Source organism: Suricata suricatta, chromosome 9, assembly GCF_006229205.1.
Source record: "Suricata suricatta isolate VVHF042 chromosome 9, meerkat_22Aug2017_6uvM2_HiC, whole genome shotgun sequence".
In the NCBI taxonomy this organism is placed as follows: Eukaryota; Metazoa; Chordata; class Mammalia; order Carnivora; family Herpestidae; genus Suricata; species Suricata suricatta.
This window is the reverse complement of record NC_043708.1, coordinates 97,115,217-97,137,951: the sequence shown is the minus strand read 5'-3', so window position 1 is coordinate 97,137,951 and position 22,735 is coordinate 97,115,217. Positions and strand designations below refer to the sequence as shown.

The 22,735-nt window shown below is 46.5% G+C and overlaps 1 protein-coding gene across 1 annotated transcript in view; it reads left to right on the top strand.

The window, feature by feature from the left end:
- MYO1E (myosin IE) overlaps positions 1-22,143 on the top strand; it is a 199,436-nt gene extending 177,293 nt beyond the window's left edge. The window contains exons 26-28 of the mRNA XM_029952955.1: positions 2,596-2,797; positions 13,878-14,047; positions 21,049-22,143. Coding sequence (XP_029808815.1) covers positions 2,596-2,797; positions 13,878-14,047; positions 21,049-21,125 — 449 coding nt within the window. The 3' untranslated portion in view covers positions 21,126-22,143. The remainder of the gene's footprint in view (positions 1-2,595; positions 2,798-13,877; positions 14,048-21,048) is intronic.
- The last annotated feature ends 592 nt before the right edge of the window (positions 22,144-22,735 follow it).

The following is a 22,735-nucleotide window of genomic DNA, read 5'->3' as shown; positions in this document are numbered from 1 at the left end:
GGCCCTGCCTGTGACCGCGAATGCAGGAAAAGTATGAGCTCGTGGGACGGAACTGAGGCTGAGTTAACGATCTGGATTTCATTACCTAGCAATATTACTCCCAAAGGGACGGCTTCTTACATCAGTAAGAGAAAAAGGAGTTCCTTGTCCATGGCAACCAGGATGCTATCAGCTTTTCAGTTGGGAGGATGCAGCCTTTGTGGGGCTAGGAGTTCGCCAGCGATAACCCCTCCATCAGCCCTCCATTCCCGCCGAGCATCATGATGATATTTTGCAACTAGTTAATAGCTTCATGAATAAGTGGAAAAATTTTATTTTCCATCAGATAGGTTCTTTATTCCAAAAAATAAAGGAATATCTAAAATAATTACAAAATGGATATAAAAAAATTTTTCAAGATCTTAATGTTTCATATTTCTCATGTTTTATGATTAAAATATAGCACGCAGGTCACTAAAATCCAAACCTGAGTCAATGCAAGACTCTTTGCCTGGAAAAATCCATTTAGTGTTTTAAGAGCACTCTCAAAATGCACAAAATGATTTTCCATCACTCACAAAACTCAGTTAACAAAGAACTGCCCCCAGAATATTTGGTGTTCATCCGTTAAGGAGTCTAGGTCTGAAGGGGTCACCTTAGGACCACATATAAATCATCCCAGACAAAGAAATCTTATTTGTAGCAGTGTCTGAAGTGAGCAGGGAAATGCATTTCTTTCGTCTCCTGCTCTGGAATGTCACAGCTGTATGCTAAAATATGGACACCCGTGCCTAGCCGTAACAGACTAATTCAGGTCCCTTTTGGAGTCCGCATGCTGCCTGGCCCAGCTCTCTCTCCTCCTCTGCCTTTACCCTTGAAGAAAATCCCGGCATAAAGGATCCGAAGAGAACCACTGTAGTATTGTGTTACTAGGTACGTGCTGGCAGCGCCCCCACCCCCACTCCTGTGCAAAATCCTGGCCAGACCACCTGGAAAGTTCATCTGCCTCAGCTGAGGTTGGCCAAAGTTGCCTCAGACCAAATACCTGACCTTGAAGTCAGCTCCCAACCCTCTACTTGACTGTTGTTTCATCAATAAAATGAGGCAGTTGGGCCTGCATTCCTTATATTAGCCTTTCTTACATTATCTGTGGTGAAGAAACAAGGTTGGGTTTTTCTTTCTTTTCTTAATTTCTATTTTTGTTTGGTTTTGATTTGATTTACTTATGTTGAGAGAAAGTGTGAGCAGAGGAGGGGCAGAGAGAGAGAATCCCAAGTAGGCTACCAGTGTGGGGCCTGATTCAGTGCTCAAACCCACCAACTGCGATTTTGTGACCCGAGCTAAAGTTGGATGCCTAACCGACTGAACTGCCCAGGCGCCCCTTAATTTCTTTCCTTCTTTTTCAACCCATCACAAACCATACTTTTATTGTAAGATATAGTAAAAATTACTAGAAGAATGGAATTTGAAAAGCATTTAAAATAGAAGCCAAACTTTCAAAAGACATGAAATATGTCTATGAAACTGCTATGAACGCTTCTAAGTGCTTATTCTTAATTCCTGAATTCATCGAGGGTGATTGGGTCACGCACAGCATGGGGCAGCCCATCGTGAACCTCGCCCTTTAGTTTCACAGCCCTACAAGCATGTCCTGCTCTGGTTTGCCCTTCTCCTTGGCAACCTTGGCAGCAAATGGGGTCTCACCAAGCTCCTTGTTTCTATAACGAAGAAACTGACATACTGAGAGGTCATGTATCTTGCTCACGGTCAACAGAGGTCACATAGGCAGAGCCCAATCTGACCCGCTGGTCCCTCTTATAAACTGAGTCATCCCACCTGGACCAAAGAGTTCTTTTCTTAATTCAGTTGGAGGAGGTTTTAGGGTAGGTTCACCAAAATGTGCCTGGGGGAGTCTTGTTCTCCTTCATTCTTGCCCAGATCTGTCAGTGGGAGAAGAGCTGAGGGAGAAGAGACCACACACACACTGGAATGATAATGCCCCTTTTGGCCAAGGCCTGTGGTTTGGAGCCCATCACCATATGCCATTACTTACCAGATAATGTGATCCTGACTAGGAACAGTTGTTTGGCTATGACAGCCTGCCCTATCTGGATCGATCCCACCAGTGGCCACATTTCCCCACTGGTGTGGAGTGTTCCCTCCACCTCCCTCCGTGAGGTTCTGCAGAGGACACCCAAGACTGACCCCTTGAAAATGGACGTCCAACTGTTTAAACAGCTGCTTGCCAGCCCTCTTGGATCGTAACTTCATGATTTTTCTTAGGTCTAAGAATGTGCCTGCCAACCCATTGCAAACTTACCTTTCCTTGCATGTGGGCTTTGAAACCCTAAACATCTGGTGATTCTGATACCAAATTCAACAAGCACGTATCAGTGTCTGCTATGGTCCAGGCACTTCCGAGGCAGCTTACAATGTATTAGCTCTGTTCCTCACAATATATTTGCAGTTGTGCCCTCTGTATTTTCAGATGGGAAAATTGGGGCCTAGGGAAGCTAAGTGACTTGCTCTTGGCCAATTGATGGAAGAAATTTGGAGAGCCTTTTTCGTGGATCAGAAAATTTAAGCTTTGTTTTCTCCCCTTTTTCCCCTCCCTAGGTTACCATCAGAATGGAGTCCTCAAAAACCAATTTGTGCCACATTCCCATGCTCCTGGGAACCAGAGGTTAAATCAGAAAAGTCTGTACACCTCCATGGCCCGTCCACCCTTGCCACGCCAACAGTCCACCGGCTCCGACCGAGTGTCACAGACGCCGGAGAGCTTGGATTTCCTTAAGGTCCCAGACCAGGGTGCTGCCGGGTAAGAGTCCCACCCCATGCTTCACAGCAGGGCCCGGGGATTTCTTTGGGCTGTCTATACATGGTTCCAAAGTTGTTTTCTGCCTGCGTGGTGTAATCCAGGACCCAAGGCCATGAGGCTCTTGGTTGGCATTCGTAAAAGTACAGCCACGTTGATAGCACGCAACTCATTCTCTGGAGATGGCTTATCATCAACAGCAGAAGTGGGTCCCCGTCAGCCATGAGATTCAATTACTCTGCGACCTGTCTTGCTCTCTGGCATGGCTGAGGAATAATGGGGTTTTGGTTTATGTCTGTGCCTGTCGTTACATAAACACTACAGCTCGAAGAGCCATTAGGCACATTAAGAATAACATCCCAGCATCCTATGAGGTATAGATGCTTTTATGAATACAGATCTTCAGGGCTTTAAAATGCGAGCCTCTCAGCCTTTCTAGAACTGAAAATGAAGAGTGTAAAAAGAAACCCAGGGTTTTTAGCTGAAGGAAAGAAAGACTTCTGGAACTCTGTACTGATATTCAAAGAGTTATTAGTGTGGAAAGGTGGTTGGACACCTCTTGTGAAGTCACCAAGCCTAAAACAGGCCAACTTGAAGACACATAAGTGAATGCTGCCAGGAGGTAGTTTTTGACATTGGTAAACAAAAGAGCATTTTAGAATCCCGAAGATGAACTGCCCTAGGATGTAAGGAGTACCTTGACCCTGGAAGTATTCAGGCACAGGGTGGATGGAAATAAGCAGAAGTACTGTGGAGTGATGTTGTCAGGTACCAGATGAGGACGAGGGCCTTATTTCAGTCCCTATTACCTAGGTGCTCACCTTCCCTGAGCTTTGTTCTCATCTATTTGCCGATGTGATGCCACTGCGTGTGCAGGGTTGTTAAGAGGACTAGAAATAATCTACATAAAATACCCAGCATGCTTCTGGGTATGTAGATGCTACTTGGTCAGCTGGGGCTTGGTGACGCTGATGGTGGTGGTGATGACAATGAGACGGATGCTATCTCACCGAGTTTGATCGAGTGACTGTTGAGGAGTCATCCAACTCTGCACGATTCTCAGTGGTAGACTGGTTTTCTCTGCTGACCCCAAGAATGGCCTGCTCCAGCCCACTCTTCCCCTCCCTCCTGCCTACCTGCATTTTCCTTTCTCTCCGTGGCTCTACCATGTGGCCCGTTCCAAATGTGGTCGGGACGCTTGTGGATAAAACAGAGCAGTGCTGGGAAAGAGATAACAGCTCCCGCCAGTCACCTCCATGCCCCGCTACAAGATGTTTCTCCTGCCTTGTCAGCTTCTTCTAAAGACCACAAAGCTCTTATACACTTAACCACGTTCTCCTGGGGCTCCTCTTCCCCTGGCAAGTCTCACCTCATTTGGGCTCCAGATAGGAAAACACCTTAGTTTGGTACAGATGGCTGTCAGTAGAGAGGACGCCACCCTACCCTGAATCTCTCTCCGCATCTGCTCCCATGTTTGTGTAAGTTGCTGCCTCCCCCCAGTTCTAACGATCGTGGCCACTTCCAGAGTTTCTGATTCAGGAGGTCCAGGGCAATGCCCGACAATTTACGTTTCTATCAAGTTCTCAGCTACTGCTGCTGATCCAGGGACCACATTTTGAAAGCCACTCATCTAAAGGCATCTGTTCTGTAATTGATGAAGCCAGGAAAGATTCTCTGTACAAGTGAATCGAGAGGGTGGTGTTGAGGCAATTAAGATTTTCACTCCGTAACTCAGACCTGCACTATGCAGGCTGGTGGACATAATGAAAACAGACAGTTCTTCCTCGCCCGGTTCGAGGTTGATGGCCCAAAGCAGACGGGATTAGAATCAATCAGTCAACTAAATGCACCAAATCTCTTAGCTCTGTCTCTTAGCTTCCTACTTGCATTGGCCTTGGCAAGCACAACCATCTTTCCAGCCCTGCTTTGCAAGTTACAGACTTGCACACCAGCCAACTGCTAGCATCTGTCAGCCAAAGGCAGGCAATTTAGGAACATTGTGTCTTAACTGAGGCTGCTCCCTTCCAGCCCTCAGCTGCCTGGCTCCCTACTGAAGTCTTAGCGCACCCTTTGCCACCTCCAGGTCTAAAGGTCAGGCGTGCGTCATGTGGCGTGGCGTGGCAATGGCCATGAGGCTGGGGAGGGCACCTTCACAGCTGTCTACCAGGCAGTAAGATTTCCCTGACCTTCTGTTGTCTGTACTCATTAAGCGCACCGAGTCCAGGAGCCACAAGCACCCCAGCCAGCCCCCTCTTCGTACACTGGAATCTGCTGTGGGGCAAGCCTTCCTTAAAAAACATCCTACTCTGGTCCAAGAGCTGAGCTTTTCCTTTGTATTTATTTTCTAAAACACATCAAGTAAAAATTAAAATAATTCCTAATGTGTCCGGAGACCTTCGGCATGTCTTAGACATGTCAGGAGCCTCAGGGCCACTTGCACTTAATAGCTCCTCTTCACCAAGAAAACACGAGTTGCCTTTATTTCATAGCAGGATGTTGGAGCAAACAGCAGACTTTGGGATCCCAAACTTCAGCCTTTCCACAAACACAAAAATTCCTGTGTATGTCACAGCTCCAAATAGTGACCTTGAAAGGGCCAATCTATAAAGACAAGTTTCCGTGGTCTTTTGCTCCTCGGGCTTTCATACTCTTGCTTTTATCTTTCCTTTCCTTCTCCCACGCCCAATGCACTTTTCTTTATAGACATATTTAGCATAAGCAATCATTTCTTTTGGATCATGTAATGTGGATAAAATCAAATGGTATAATTAGCACCTCAAGTTAATTCAGGAAAGTCTTTGTCAGTTTATTTTAGGTTCAGCCAGGTTTTTTTGGAGAGAGCACGAAGCCTTCACTAAATTACCATCCCACCTGGATTCTGTGCCCTTGGCTTTGCCATTTTTGTGACATGGTACTTATTCTTGTTGTCGTCAATATTGCTATTGTCCGAGGAAACTGAGAGAGATGTAGAAGGAATCATTGTTGTCCCGTCTCTTAGCATACCTTTGGAAATGTCTGATTCAGGTTCCCGGTCTTTCCTGAGAATCAGGAAAGAGAACAGGTTAAGCAAGAATCATACAAACATTTCACTCATCAGCCTTTGCCCTGATTTCATAGGAACACTTGATTTGCCAATCAAGCATGCTTTATCTTACGCCTCCTGTAACTGAGATGTACATAATCTGACTCCAGTTCGTCACTGGAAGCATGAAAACCCAGACTGGAAATGTCTTTTCTGTTCGCCTCTTTAATCCTGTGGTCCATTTCATGGGACGGCAACTTCAGGAAATTTCTAGATACTCTCTACAGATTAATCCAACTAGAAGCAGAAGAAATAGAAAAATATTGAAAGCGCTCAGTGCTTGGGCTTCTCGCCATGCCACAGAGGGGAGGGATTGATAGAAAAATTCAAAGGCTGCCTGAATGTCTCTTGACAGGATTCTCCTGATGGAGTCATATTTTCAAGGGGCTTAAAATTTCCAACAAGTGTCCAATAGCAATATTTCTCAACCCATAATCGACAGGAGCAGCAGCCGTATCCTGGCCGAGGCAGACACGAGGCTTAGGAATTCCTGGCATCCATTCCCACATTTCCAGTAATGTTTATAGATTCAACCTTTTGGAACAGAGCATATTTCAAATAGCCAAAGAAATAAAATGCCATTATTTTCCTTCTTGGAATTTCAAGACATAAATCTCACATCTGCAGAACAAAGCGGCGATCTTAGAAAGCTCAGTCCCAGCTCGCGCTGGCATGGACCAGGTACGACCAGCTGCCCCCAAGGTGTGGGAGCTCTGACACGTTCCCAGAAGGTGGCGTGGTGGCGCGCAGAGAACATGGGGGGGGGGGGGGTCACAGTGGCAGGGACCAGGTGTCAGTCCCATTTCATTTGTTCATTCCTTCATTGATTCGTTCATCAAATGTTCACTGAGCCACATGCCTTCTGTGGGCCACACGCTGGGCAGTTCCTCACTTTGGGCACCGACTCTTTTTACACCTTGGTGTCCTCAACTGTACAATAGGGATGATAATATGATGTTAAAGGCCACTCCTGGGGGTTTCTTCAAGATTAAATAAGGGCTTTATAAATTGCAAGCATGATGCAACTTGAAAGATTCCCTGTATTGGTTTTATTACTGTTACTCATGTCCTTCAGTCTTATAGGGAAATATTAATATGCCTTTTTAAAATTTATATGTTTTGAGAGAGAGGACACATGCATGCATATAAGGGAAGGGCAGAGAAAGAGGGAGACAGAGTCCCAAATCCCAAGCAGGCTCCGCGCTGTCAGCCCAGAACCCAACTTGGGGCTTGAACTCACAAACTGTGAGATCATGACCTGAGCCAAAACCAAGAGTCAGACACTAAACTGACTGAGCTTCCCAAGCACCCTGGGCAATACTAATATTCTATCAGGATCGAAAGGCGGTTTACTTTCAAGAACTCAAATCTCTAGACTCCATGGGGGTCTAAGCTTCAGGCAGTGCAGGCTTTAACTGGGGGAATGGCGGCCTGGGGAAGCCAGACGAGGGGACCGGGCCAGGAGACACCTTCCCCCTCACACACATTTGTGACAGCTCTGTCGCTCACTCTGGGTGAGAGCAACAGCAAAGAGCCATGAGGTAAACATTACAACAGACGCTGTTGCCTTTGGACAGTGTAAAAAAGTCCAAAACTTCTCCAGCTGTACTATTACCCCATCTTGTTCTAGTCCAACATCCTCTGCTCCAGTCACCGTAACAGCAACACCCCATGGAAAGTGACAGACATTACCAGGAGAGAGCAAATGCATGAACGCTCACTTTAGAGAGCCTTGTCACCATTGACGTCATTTGGGGTTTTGCTTTTCTTGTGGGCTTTCGGCATCTTGTGAGATCAGGCCACTGTCTATGAGGGTTCAGGTGCCGGTCGGCATCCTGAGGTCCTCCTCAGTCACTGAGACAGGACTTCTCCAGCAGCGGGGTTTTTCCCAAAGCAGCCGGGACTGAAGGCGCTTGATGACTCGGGAAACCTTGTGGTGCGGGCTATGACATGATGGCATCGGGGGTCTGGCACCTGATGCAGAAAAACGACCTGCTGTGAAAGCAAGCTGCTGTAACCCAGCTTCTCCCTGTGTCTGTCCTCTTAGTGGGGGAGAGACACGCTCACGCGGGAAGTGTGTGTAGACCCCCGGAATGATGGGTCAAGCAGTAACAGGAAAACTGGATTACACTGTGCAGACGTTACCTAGAAGGAGACACAGAATTTGCTCAGTGACGTGGGGGTTTATAACGTGTTAATATATATAACGTGAACACTTATTTTTGAGATGGCAACAGGAAAAACTGTTGTTGTGAGTCTGAAATTCTTGCTCCAACCCCCATGACCCCATGAAATGATTGTTTTTCTAACACAGTTTTCAATCATGTACCGCTTAGTAGGGATGCAATGTCATGTGCCAAAATTATCTAAGTCCTGCCTGTGTGTTACGAAACACATTTGGGCAGAGCACAAGTGTGAGGACGGCAGCGTGCCGCCGAATGACTGGGCATCGAAGGGCATCAAAGGGGCTGAGTTGTGCTCGATTCACCAGTTTTTACATGCCATGGCCAATGCCAGGCTACCAGCATGAGCACCCCGGCCTCAGGGTTGGGAAGAGATGGGCAGCCGCACACCATTACCTAGTGTTCCCACCATACCTGAGCCACCAGATGCTTTAACAAGTGCAGGGGCAGAAATAAGATGGAGCAAAATGATTAGAAAGGGTTGAGTGATGAGTAGGTTTTGCTTTTGCTTTTAATTTTGTCCGTTGTGTGTTCTGTTTAATCTTTAGCAGTGTCTGTGTTTAACAACTGCCTCACAAAATTCCGGACGGTGTCACGACCCTCCCTCCTGGGCTGGATGAGCCCGTGCCAGCTGCCTGGGTGGGAGGGTCTTGCTTGCTGTGTGAGCAAGTCTGACTCCCTCCTTCACTGCATCGACCAATCCCCCCTTGGCTGCAAGTGGAGGCTCCAGGCACTGAAAAGGCCTCATTAATCACTTTCTGGCAGCTCCTAGTCATTATCTCTCCCCATTATTGATTACACAGGATCGCCACCTAGTGATGCAAAGGAGATGGTGTGGGTTTGAGGCTGTGGCAGTCTAAGATAGAGCCAGGAAAATGGCTGTCCCTCCCGACCCTCTGTGATGGTTTCCGGGTCCGCAGTGTGGTAAAATGTGGACGCAGCAGTCGCTTCACTGACACAGACTTCCTGTGTCCCATGGTACATCTGACAGAGGAGATTTTGTTGAGAGCGCTCTATAAAGCATTCTAAGAATTAGAATAAGAACCTGGACCATTGCCTGAATCTCCCTGATCCTTAAAGAGGTGAAGCGAGATACCCAAGCTGCGTGCCAGCTGCTGGCCGAGCTGGGCCTCAGACCCAGCGCACTGACTCTGCAGCCGGGGCAGCGCCCCCCTCCTCCTGCACACGGTAACTCCGTGAGAACATGCAGACAGAGGCCACACAGTGTCCCTGGGCCCGGCGCCAGGTCCGGGGGCCGCAGTGGTGAGCAGGAAGAGACCCAGCCCTGCTCCCGTGGAACTATAGTGCTAAGAGGGAGTCAGCTGAATGGTGACACAGGTCCGCGTACCACCACATCGACCCCCTGCTCTGAGCACGTGTGAGCTACCCAGGATGTGGTGGGGGGTTTGACACGAGATCCGAAGGCTTAGCAGGAATTAGCAGTGCTGGTTGGGGCACGGGTGGGCGGAGGGGTGGTCAGACCAAGGGACCAGAAAGGTCTGTGTGGCGGGAGCTCTGGGAGCCTTATGCTTCTGCCATTGTCTAGGGACGAGACTGGCGGGAAGTCCTGAGGACGTACAGCGGTCTTTTCACCGGAGTGTTGTGAAACTAAATGAGGCGGTGTCTGTGCACACGCCCAGCACCGCGCCTTGCCCAGCACAGCCACAGCTCAGGCGAATTTATCTGTATTTCACACAGCTACAGGCAGGGGTTCCCAGGCGACGTCCCCTCTGCTGGCACTCACCAGAGGAGTGAAACCATGCTCGGATATGAGAATGAGGCAGCAGTGACTGGCTGGGAAGACTCTGCTGTCACTGGCTGCCCTGCTGGAACAGATGTGCTCCGTCCTGGTCACAGAACACATTTAAACAGGAAAGAGCCGGACAGTAGTGACGTCACGGCTCGTTGTCTAAACAGACACTTCCCTGGGACTCCTGGGTGGCTCAGTCGGTTAAGCGTCCGACTCTTGATTTCAGCTCAGTTCGTAATCTCCTGGTTTGTGGGTTCGGGCCCCGCGTGGGGCTCTGTGCTGATGGTGCCGAGCCTACTTGGGATTCTCCTTCTCCTTCTCCCTCTCTCCCTGCACCCCTGCTAAAGTAGAAGTAAACTTTCAACAGACACTTCTCTAATGTCAAATGCAGAGCTCTTCCCAACCTCCACATCTATTCCCCATCAAACACAGCCCCCGCCTCCCAGTCCACACTCTTGTTCCCCAGCAAGCAATGCCTTATCTTAAAGCGCCTGGACTCTTTCTGCTCCCAGTTGTGAAGCACTGTGAACCCCCTTTCGCCAAGTAGTAAATAACCAGATGGCTTTACATTGGTAAAGCGTGGGAGCAGCTGTCGGGGCCTGGGACAGTCGAGCCCACTGTTGCCACGGGCCTACAGGGGAACCCAGACCCCCCCAGTGATCCTTGAGGTCTGACCTTGGTTGGGTTTACTTCGTCTTATCCTCGGAAGCCTTGGGACCAAATAACCACGCAGTAGCCACACTCAAAGAGATGTGTAAACAGTCCCCCTCCTCCAGCCTGCCCCGGCTCCAGGACACCCGATGTCTGTGGGCACAGACCGGCCGAGGTCACTCTGGATGGCAGGGCAATGCTGAGCCAAAAGGGCTCTATGTAATTTCCTTTGTTTTTAAAGCACATTTTTTGAGATATAATTTATATACCATTTAGTCAACCCTTTTAAAGCACCATCCAACTGTTGGGTTTTGTTTTGTCTTTAAGATTTTTTTTTAAGTAATCCCTGCGCCCAGTTTGGGGCTCAAACTCACAACTCCGAGATCAAGAGTCACATGCTCTACCAACTGAGCCAGCCAGGTGCCCCCATCAGAATCTAATTTTAGAATTTTCGTCATCCCAAAAAGGTATCTCCTTCCGGTTCGCAGTCACTGCCTCCAAGCCTCAGCCCCAGGCAACCACTAATCTGCTTTCTGTCGTTAGAGATTAGCTTTTTCTGGATATTTTGTAAAAACAGAATCATCCTTTTGTTAAATGTGTTAAATGTCATGCATTGTAAATGGAATTGTTTTCTCCATCTCGTGTTCTCTAATCTTGCTGAACTTGTTTATTGGTTCCCATAGTTTTTTCATGCATTCCATAGGATTTTCTATATGCAAGATCATCTCATCTGCACATAAGAGGTATTTTCACTTCTTTCCATTCTGAAGGCCTTTTATTTTGACTAGTTGCTCTGGCCAAAGCTTCCAATGCAGCGCTGAACCGAAGTGGTGAGAGCTGGCCTTCCTATCTTGTTCCCGACCCTAGGGGGACGCATTGTCGTTCACCAGTGATGATGACGTAAGACAGGAATATTTGAACAGAGTGTCCTAATGCCCATCAGTGCTCATAAAGAAAGGTAGGGAGGCCACAGCGTGGCCTGTGGCAGGACGTGAGGCTCGGGGCCAGCGGGGACTGCACCTGGCAGGGACTTTGTAGGCCTCATGAAGGGTTTCGGTTCATTTCCCAAGAGCACGGAGAAACCGTTAGGATTTTTAGTGGAGGGTGAAGTGAACTAATAGACATGGAGTTGGGGGGATATGCAGGGAGCCCAGAAAGGAAGCAACTGGCCACAGAAACATGAAGGAGCTGGAGCTGCCGGGGCTGGGTTAAAGCTGGAAGTGATGGGCAGAGGAGCCAGGAGATGACTCCCAGGCCTGCTGCAGGGAGGACAGTCCTAGGTTTCAAAGTGTCATCCATTTTGTCTCCCCACTGAGAGCCCTCCCCACCGCGTCCCCTTTTCCCCAGAGACAACACCTAAGTGTCAGTACTCTTGGGCCCGGAGGCCTCATCAACCTGCACTAAGTAATGTTTCTAGGTTTCCTCCCTGGACATAATAGAGTCCAAATCTTCTCCGTCTACAAATATCTGAGAGGAGAGAGAGAGAGAGAGAGAGAGTGTGTGTGTGTGTGTGCGTGCGCGCGAGTGCAACCTTCTAACCCTGTGCCCTAGAACTGCCAGGCTGGTGGCTTGCCTCCCTCCCAGGGCATTCTAACACACACCCCTCCTCCACGCCCCCACCCTTCCTTGTTGCTGGGAAATCAGATGACTTCTGGTATGCAGGCTAATGGCTCTTATTAACCATATGCTGACACATCCCTAATACATAGGTTGCTTAATTAGAAGCCTGCTTGCCTGGCCAGTGTTCAGAGAGGCAAGCACTTCTCCAGCAGGGAATGGGGATTTCCAATAGACTAGGGAGGAAATGATGTCAGGCTAATCATCTGTAAGATGCCTTTCCTCCAGGATAAAAGAAGAGTGCTTGGTGCTGGGTAGGAACATAGGGATGGGGGTTGAAGGTATTCAAACCTTGGGGTTTGCTCCCTTCCACACAGGAAGCCCCCCTGATAACCCACCCTTGACAAGAACAGTCTTACCTTACAGGTGGCAGCCAGTGTCCCCTCCCCCCCCAGATCTACCTCGCTCCTCAGTACCCAGTTAGCATCTACTATCTGCTACTTTAGCTATTGGGCCTCAGCAAAGACAGAGCAGCTCTGGCCTCCTGAGAACACAGCTCAAAACTGGGTGTGCTTTCCCGAGCAGGACTCAGGCGCAGGGCAAGACCCTCCCTCTTTCTTCTTCCTCCCACGGGTCTTAACACACCGGCCAGACCTAACAGCCACCAAGCTGACTGCTGCCCAATTCCTCTGAAAAGAAACCTTAAGCTTAAGTTTCTTTTGTAAGCATATGAATGGAGGCTTAACCTTGGTTTGTCCTTGATGAAAATGTTTTCTACTTCCTTTTTTTCTAAATGCTTTTTATGAACATGTTTAACAGCTGCTTCCAATACAGGTTTAAAGATTTCACAAGCTATAGCTCTATGCCTTTGAGACCATGTGTGCATGGAGACTGAGGCAATACAGCGTGTACAAAGAATACATTTAAAGCTAGAAGATTCAGATAAGGGTTCTCGTGCTAGAGCTGTTTTGATGATCACGATGGCGGGGGAGATGCCGCTGCCGACCGCCTGTGGTACTCGGACAGCGCCACCACAGACCGACCTGGCTCCACAGGGCAGGAGTGCTGAGGTTCGTTAAACTCTCACACAAGAAGATTCAAAGCAGAGGGCGCCTGGGCTCAGTTGGTTAAGCATCTGACTTCAGCTCGGTCACAATCTCACAGTTTGGGTTTGAGCCCCACTCCCAGTGAGCCTCACTCCTCTTGCTCTCTGTCTCTCTCTGCCCCTCGCTCACTTGCACCTTCTCTCTCAGAAAACCCCAGTATGCAAAGCAGCATTTTTTTTGTAATACTAGAAACTGGAATCATCCCAAATGTCCATCAACCGTGGAGTTGATAAGTAAATTGTGACAGATTCGTGCAGTGGAAGAGTCTAAGGCCATTAGAACACATGGCCAGTACATTCATGCGTCACCAGGGTACATCTCAAAAAAGGAGCAAGTGATCGTGGAATATGATTCCTTTTATACAGTTAAAAAACAAGCAGACTGTATTGTTTAGGGTTACTGTGTGTGTGTGTGTGTGTGTGTGTGTGTGTGTGTGTGTGTGTGTGTGAGAGAGAGAAGAACCACAAAGAAAAGCAGAGTTGCTAATACAAAATGCAGAGTGGCAGCTGATTCTGGGAAGGATCACTGGTGAGGAGAGGCACCACCGGTTTCTGTGGCACTGGCGAAAGTTCTGTTTCCGAAGTTGGTGGGGTGTATTTTGATTTTCAAAGTTTAGGGAGTGTTGTATCTTCTAAGGATGGAACTGGATTTGAACTTGAGCAGGCTAGTGCCGGCCCCATGCTCCAGACCACCACATAGTGCTACCTCCTGTGAGGTCACTTCTTTTACCTGCCTCTACTCTCTCTCTCCACAGTGTCCGGAGACAAACGACCGGTCGGCCTCCCCCAGCAGGCGGCAGACCCAAGCCCCAGCCCAAGCCTAAGCCTCAGGTGCCGCAGTGCAAGGCTCTGTATGCCTATGACGCTCAGGACACAGATGAACTCAGCTTCAATGCCAATGACATTATCGATATTATCAAAGAAGGTAAGTGTATGGCTGGCTGGGACAGCCTCCTAAAGAACATTCAGTGACATTGCTATAAACACTAGTTAAACATGAAGGGAATTTATAGGCTCCTGTAACTGAAACTTGCAGTGATAGACTGGGGCTTCAAGCGCAGTATGGTCAAGGCTCCAGCCTGTTTTTTTGTTTTTGTATTTTTTTAGTTCTGCCTTCTTTGTATTTGCTCCCTTCTTAGTCTGTTTTCCTTCATGGCAGCAAAATTACTGTATCAGCTCCAGCAAACAAATTATGTCTGAAATCTGCCTTATCTCTAGAACTTCTCTTAGCCATTGGGCACAAATCCTAGGTTTTACTCTGATTAGACCCAGTTGGTCATGTGCGCTTCCCTGAATGTAGCAAGGCAAAGGCTCTACCCACAAGTGACCCCTAAGTTAGGCATGGCAGGACTGCCTTTGGAAATGGTTGTTAGGACTATCCCACCCAAACTTGATGGCCTCCTCATAATGAAGGTAGATGAAATGGAAGCCAGGCACACAACCTCTAATATGTTACAAAAGTAGTCTGGGGGTGTCTGGGTGACTCAGTCAGTGAAGCCTCCAACTCTTGATTTCAGCTCAGGTCATGATCTCAAGGTTGTGAGAATGAGCCCCATGTTGGACTCCATGGTGGGCATGGAGTCTCCTTAAGATTCCCTCCCTCAATCTCCTCAAAAAAAAAAAAAGAAAAAAGAAAAAGAAAAAACAAGGCTGTGAGCTTGGCTAAATGCTTTATTAATTTAGTAGGGAAGTTAGAATGTAATCTTCATAGGACCAAACATCAGTGCTTATGGAAGTATCTCTAAAACGTTAACTCCTGACTTAGGATATTAAAAAGCACTGTGAAGAAAATGGCATTTGTGAGGAATGGGAGAGAAGCCATGGAGGCCAAAAAAAAAGCAGGTCATTTTAGGCAAGTGAGCCAAGACTCCGTCACGGGGCAGGGTCCCCCAGGAGATGAGAGAAGCTAGGAGTGGCCTGATAGTGGGGGGGCCCTCGAAGTCAGGCTCAGGAGAACTTGTGGACAGTGTGGAGCCATCCATTATGAGCAGAGCGAGGACAGCTTGGTAAGATTAGCCTTCAGGAAGAGGTGGCCAAGGACACACAGTTCCAGGAATGGTGTTTTTGTCAAACTCCTTCCTCACATGAGCTCATACGAGGAGACTTCTAGGTCCCTGGACTGACCTTCTAAATGGCCTCTGGGCATTATTTTGATCTCATTTAGCCATCTAGTTTGCTATAGGTTTTCATATGACAGCCATTTAGTGTTCTTCCTCAAAAGTGTTGGAGTAAAATTAAGGGCTGAAATAAATGCTTAGGAAACACAATTTTTAACACCAGCTTTGTTCAGCAAAAATATTAAGCTTTGCAATATTATAGTATATTTACAGAAATGGAAAAATGTTCATGAGAAAAGGGAAAAGGTTATATAGACTGGCCTCATTTTTTGTAAAACTATCAAATATATGGCTATATGCATGTATGTATAGGTTATATATGATTGATATATATATATAAAGTAGTCTCCTTAAACGTTGAATTTTAAGTATTGCTTTCTTTTCAGTTCTCAATATTTCAGATTTTTCTAGAAATACCATGTATTTAGTGTATAATCAAAGCAATTACATATTTGTATAAAGTGTAAGGTCCTAGAAGTTCTCAAAAAATGCTATAAATTATCACTGTAATTTATGCAGTGTGGTGTAAGTGCAGGAATAGACATATACATAAATAAAAATAGAATCCAGAAAGAGTCACATGTATACAGATATTTATTATTTTTTTGTGATCATGGCATTGTGGTTATATTTTTTGTTACTAAATATGATTTTTTTAAATTTACATCCAAGTTAGCATATAGTGCAACAATGATTTCAAGAGTAGAGTCCTTAATGCCTCCCACCCCCCCCCCAGTAACCCTGTGTTCTCCATATTTAAGAGTGTCTTAGGTTTTATCCCCCTCCCTGTTTTTCTATTCTTTTTGCTTCCCTTCCCTTCTGATAATCTGTTTTGGACCTTGAGAGCTTGTCTGGAGGCTCTAGCAGGGGAGCGCAGCTACTCGTATACCCTTGACCGAAGAACCGTCCTCCTCTGTCGGGGATGGTCGTCCTCTTCGACCCAGCGCGCAGCTTCGGGAGGGACGCACATGGAGCGGTGAGGGAGGAAGGGGACACCCGCCTAGCCAGCCAGATCAGCCGAATCAACCCTGGCGATCAACGGGGTGACAGATGTCGCAGCCAGATCGCCCTCACATCCTGTTCATCTGTTTTGGATCATAAAGTCCTCATATGAGTGAAGTCATATATTTGTCTTTCTCTAACTAATTTCACCTAATATAATACCCTCTAGGTTTCATCCAGGTAGTTGAAAATGGCAAGATTTCATTCTTTTTGATTGCCAAGTAATAATCCATTGTGTGTACATATATATATATATATATATATATATATATATAGGCCATATCTTCTTTATCCATTCATCCATCGATGGACGTTTGGGCTCATTCTATACTTGGGTTATTGTTGATAATGCTGCTATAATCATTGGTGTGCATTTGTCCCTTGGACATTTACTTACTGGTACAATTGCTAGGTCGTATGGTAGTTCTACTTTTAATTTTTTGAGGAATCTCCATACTGTTTTCCAGAGTGGCTGCACCAGTTTGCATTCCCACCAGCAGTGCAAAAGAGATCCTCTTTCTCCACATCCTCACCAACATCTGTTGTTGCCTGAGTTGTTAACGTTAGCCATTCTGACAGGTGTGAGGTGGTATCTCATTGTGGTTTTGATTTGTATTTCCCTGATGATAAGTGATATTGAGCATTTTTTCATGTGTCTGTTGGCCATCTGGATGTCTTCCTTGGAGAAATGCCTGTTCATGTCTTTTGCCCATTTCTTCACTGGATTATTTGTTTCTTGGGTGTTGAATTTGATAAGCTCTTTATAGATTTCGGATACTAACCCTTTACTTGATAGGTCATTTGCAAATATCTTCTCCTATTCCATCAGTTTCCTTTTTAGTCTTACTGTTTCCTTCACTGCACAGAAGCTTTTTATTTTTGATGAGGTCCCAATAGTTCATTTTTGCTTTCTTTTCCCTTGCCTCTGGAGACCTGTTAAGAAGTTGCTGCAGCCAAGGTCAAAGAAGTTTTTGTCTGCTTTGTCCTCGAGGATTTTGATGGCTTCCTATCTTACGTTTAGGTCTTTTATCCATTTTGAGTTTATTTTTGTGTATGGTGTAAGAAAGTGGTCCAGGTTCGTGTTTCTGCGTGTCGCTGTCCAGTTTTCCCAGCACCAGTTGCTGAAGAGGCTGTCTTTATTCCATTGGATATTCTTTCCTGCTCTGTCAAAGAGGAGTTGGCCATATGTTTCTGGATCCATTGCTGGGCTCTCTATTCCTTCCATTGATCTGAGGGTCTGTTTTCTGTGCCGTACAGATATGTAATATATGATAGATTTGTCATTTGAAATCAGGGGAAAGGACAGGCAGTTACTTTCCATTTTGGAAAGAAAAAGTTTGAGCTCTGCCTCATACACAAAAGACAGATGAATTAATATATAACTGAATTATAAAAATCTTAGAAACCTAGAATTTTATATTAATCTTTGGGGGTGAAAAATCTTCTTATGGAGAACGTCAAACCCAAAAACCACAGAGGATTTAAACCTCATAAAAGGGCTAAATTAAAATCTTCTGTATGGTTAATTGCACCAGGCACAAAGTTAAATTATAGAAAACAGACTAGGAAAAAACATTTTACACATCTCAATAGCTCCTCCACATGAATACAAACAGTCCGGTCCAAAAGTGGACAGAGGCTACTGAGACACTGCAAGGGAGAGGCTCCTTCCTCAGCAGTGACAGGAAAAGCCGAAGCCGTCACCTGTGACACCAGCAGGGGCTGACCTAAGATCCAGTCCTCATTCCCTTATCCAGATCCTTAAGTTCCGAGTTAAAAAAATTTTTTTATGTTTTTTATTTATTTTTGAGAGACAGAGAGAGACAGCGTGAACAGGAGAGGGTCAGAGAGAGAGAGGAGAGGGAGACACAGAATCCAAAGCAGGCTCCAGGCTCTGAGCTAGCTGTCAGCACAGAGCCCAATGCAGGGCTCTAACCCACAAACCGTGAGCTCTGACCTGAGCCGCAGCTGGACGCTTAGCCGACTGAGCCACCCAGGCGCCCCAAGTTCTGAGTTTTAGAAAGAAATCAGAGATGGATAGAAAGTCAGTAATGGTTTGTATATGTGTGATTGATATACATAATCATCTCATATATTAGAACACTTGGTGGTTCCCGGGGCAACAACCTGGCTCAGACTCAGCGTCTCTGCTGTGCAGCATCTGAGCATTCGCCTTCTGTCGGAAGAGGATTATAAACAAACTCACGGCAGTTCAGGTCAGGTTTTGCCACTAAATGAATTACATGAACCTTTAAGTTTTAAGAATTTTCTGGGGGCACCTGGGTGGCTCAGTCGGTTACGCCTCCGGCTTTGGCTCAGGTCAGATCTCACATTTGTGGGTTCGAGCCCCGCGTCAGGCTCTGTGCTGACAGCTAGCTCAGAGCCTGGAGCCTGCTCTGGTTCTGTGTCTCCTTCTCTCTCTGCCCCTTCCCCTTCTCATGCTCTATCTCTCTCTGTATCAAAAATAAATAAAACATTAAAAAAAATTTTTTTTTTAAAAAAAGAATTTTCTGGATTTGGTCATTGTAAATAAAGTGTGGACTAAAGTATCTGTGCTAAGTCAAAGTGAAAGGTACTTTCTTTCACAGCTTACTGCTAGAATAGACTTAGGGAGGAAATTTAACAGTTATTTACCAAAATTTTAAAATGCCCATGTCAATATAATTATTTTGAATTTATATTTAACTCCTTCCATCAATATAAATGCCAAATAAATATTTATATAAACAGAAGTTCTAGAAGTAAGTATGGGAGATCTGTTTTTTTAATATCACTGTGGGAAAGTATTTATAAAAGTGATAAAGTCAAGAAGCTGTAAAATAATATGTCATTTGATTCAACTACTTAAATATTAAAATATAAAAAGTTAAAAAGAGGATATTTGCATTTCATATGACAAATCCCTAATATATGGATTTCCTAAAGACCCAGGGGCCTGAGTGGCTTAGTTGGTTAAGTAAGCGTCTGACTCTTGATTTCAACTTAGGTCATGATCTCACCGTTTATGAGATCGAGCCCCATGTCACACAAATAGCACAGAGCCTATTTGGGATTCTCCCTCTCTTTATGCCTCCCTCTCAAAATAAACATTAAAAAAGAGAGAGAGAGAGAGAGAGAGAGAGAGAGAGAGAGACCAAGGATGGCTCACTCAGTTAAGCGTCAGTCTTAGGTCATGATCTCACGCCCATGAGTTCGAGCCCTGTGCTGGGCTCTGTGCTGACAGGTCAGAGCCTGGATCCAGCTTTGGACTCTGTGTCACCCTCTCTCTCTGCTCGTCCCCTGCTTGTGCTCTCTCAGAAAATAAAATAGGATAAAAAAAAATTTTTTTTAATAAAGACAAACAGCAGATAGAGAAGAAGGTAAATGATAGGAAGTCATGCAGCTATTGGAAGAGAATATGGAAACTCTTTATATACTGATATGACATGGTCCTTATATAGATTATTAAGGTTAAAAATAGTACAGAACTTGTAATAGGCATAGTTTGCTATTGTTTATGTACAAAAGGGGAAGGGAGTAATTTTTATAAATACTTACTTTTATATACATGAAATATCTCTGAAAAGGACAAAAAATATGTAATACGGTATGCCTTCAAAGAAGGGATGTGCTCATGGTTCATGAAATTGAGTCCTGTGTCAGGCTCTGTGCTGACAGCATAGGGCCTGCTTGGGATTCTCTCTCCCTCTCTCTCTCTGCTCCTCCCTCGCTCACGCTCTCTCCCTCTCAAAATAAATAAGCATTTTTTAAAAAAAAAAGATCTGGGTGGCTGTTTTTACTGTTTATGCTTTTGTACTTTTGAAAGTACATCTAAGAATATTACCTATTACAACAAATGAATCCTATCGTCTTACAGAATAAAAGGTCTGTATTCTTTGACCCAGTATTCTGTCCTACAGACCTACATGAACATAAAGATATAGGAAGGAAAGTTTATTCCATCAGTAGTGAAGAATTGGAAACAAATGTCCATCAGTAAGGAAATGGTTCTATAAGGCATGCATACAGTGTAGCCGTTTAAAAAATGAGATACAGGGGCGCCTAGGTGGCTCAGTTAGTTAAGCATCTGACTTCAGCTCAGGTCATGATCTCACAGTTTGTGGGTTCGAGCCCTGCATCGAGCTCTGTGCTGACAGCTCAGAGCCTGGAGCCTGTCTTCAGATTCTGTGTCTCCCTCACCCTCTGACCCTCCCCTGCTCACGCTGTCTGTCTCTCTCAAAAATAAATTAAAACATTAAAAAAAAAAACATGGACATGGAAAGATGACAGCTATTAAGTATTTAAAAGCAAGATGCAGAATAGTAAGACAGAGTGGCTGGAAGAATCTTGGCACATACCTGTCACTGGTGGAGGGCCTGGCATTAAGGCGGGAAGTGTGTTGCACATCAGGTTCTCCCTGAAGCAGACTCTGCACTGGAGGAAGGAGCAGGAACGGCCCAGTGGGGGAGTAGCCCTGGTGAGGAAGAGTGGGGAGGCAGGACCATCCCACCACAACCCAGCGGCCACCGTGGCCTGCCACGCACCCAGGCCGGCATGCCTCGGCCCCGAGGGGAGCAGTCGGCCTCCAGCCATCAGCGGCGCCTCACCCTGCAGCAGACTCTTTCTAGAACGGGGCCGTGTGTGCCGGGTCTGCTGTGGGGGAAGGGTTGCTTTTTATAACAAACTCTTTCATTTCAAAGAAAAAGCAGGAAAAAGAACATAGAAGGAGCCAAGCCACCTGTGCCCCATGATGCCCAACTTTGGGGGGGTGGTTTGGCCCAAGGAGAAGTGCCCTGCTCATCCTCACTTTCACCTCTGTCTCCCACAGATCCTTCTGGCTGGTGGACGGGTCGACTACGAGGCAAGCAGGGCCTGTTCCCCAACAACTACGTGACCAAGATCTGAGGCCCACAGAGACTCTGAGTCACAGGCAAAGGAGCTCCAGACAGGGAAGGGGACTTTTGGGGGCTCTCCTGATTCATAGCAAGCATTTGCTTCCTTCTGCAAGGCCTGGAGTTTTTCTGGCACCTTCCCCGTGGAGGACATTGAAAAGCGGGGTTGGGGACAGGGAGTGTCAGTGCATAAACGATCCCAAAAGGTAGCCTATTCATAGGAGCCCAGGAGGGCAAAACCACCACCCACTAAGATTTATTTATTGTATTTAAACCTGGTGAGAGGACAGGCAAGGTCCACTTAGACCTTGTTGGCTCTATCACAACAGCACCCTGCTCGCTCACCAGGCCCAGGGGATGGCTGTAGGCGGCCGCTGACAAGTGCCTTTAGTCAAAGAGCACATTTCTTTCCTCCCTCTTTTCCTTACCTGACATACACATTCCTCTCTGCCACTTTCCTTCAGGGGTACCTGCCCTCTCTGCAGGCTGGGCTCGATCTGAGTGGGCACGTCCCAAGAGAAGGCCGAGGGACAGCGTGGCCTGCCGAGCCGGCAGGTGCGGAGGGCAGCTGGTGTCCACTTGGCCAGGACCCATCAGCTGCCGGGCGGAGCGGGGGCTGGGGGCCCGGCTGCTGGCCTTGCTTCCTCTGGGTCTTCAGTTGGAATGTGGCTGGCCCATGTTGGTTTTGTGTTTAATGCTGTACCTATTATAAGAAGGATCTTTTTTCAAGCTGTACATTTATAAAAACAGATCATATACTGTATATATAAAAATCTCAAGATGGTAGCAACATGTATGAATGTACTAAGTAGTATTCCACTGTACTTATTCTTAAGGTAGGTTTTATTACAGAACTCCCACCAGGTACTTACAAATGTGCACTACTCCTTTTCAACTATAGAATCAGTGTTACTGCTTTCTAGCCCTGCCCCTGCAAACCCTTCCCAACCCTTTCCCCGCAGGTAATTTTCCTCTGTCCCCTGTGTCCCTCCCCCTAACTCCTAAATAAATAAAGGAATCCGTGAACCACCTGTTCTTTCGTGGCATTTGTTACAGGTTGAATTGTGTCCCCCCCTCCCCAAAACACAGTTGTGGTGAAGCCCTGACCCCCATTACCTTACAGTATGACCATATTTGGAAATCTAGGGTCTTTACAGAGATGATCAACTATAAATGAAGTCATCAGGGTGGGCCCTAATCCAGTACAGCTGTGTCCTAATAAGGGGACACTTGAACATGATGGACACAGACAGGGAAGATGATGTGTGGAGGGACAGCAGTCCACGGCCAAGGAGAGGGCCCTCTGCGGACCAGCCCGGCCCACTCATCCCGGACTTCCGCCTCCGCGGTTGTAAGGCGAGCCCTGCGGGCAGGCCACCCCGTCTGTGGCGCTTTGGGAGGGCAGCCCTCGCAAACCGACGCAGTGTTGACTGCAGTAATGGTGAAAAGTCAGAAATGATGTAATGTCTATCAATAAGGGAAAGGTTTTCAGCGGAGACTCACCTCTCTGCCTCTCCTCCTGGTGGCCTCGGCCACTGTGAAGCTATAGGGAAAGTCGGGTTTGAGCAGCACATACCTTTCTGTCATTCCAAGATCCTCAAGTCCATGGGAAAAATGATCAGG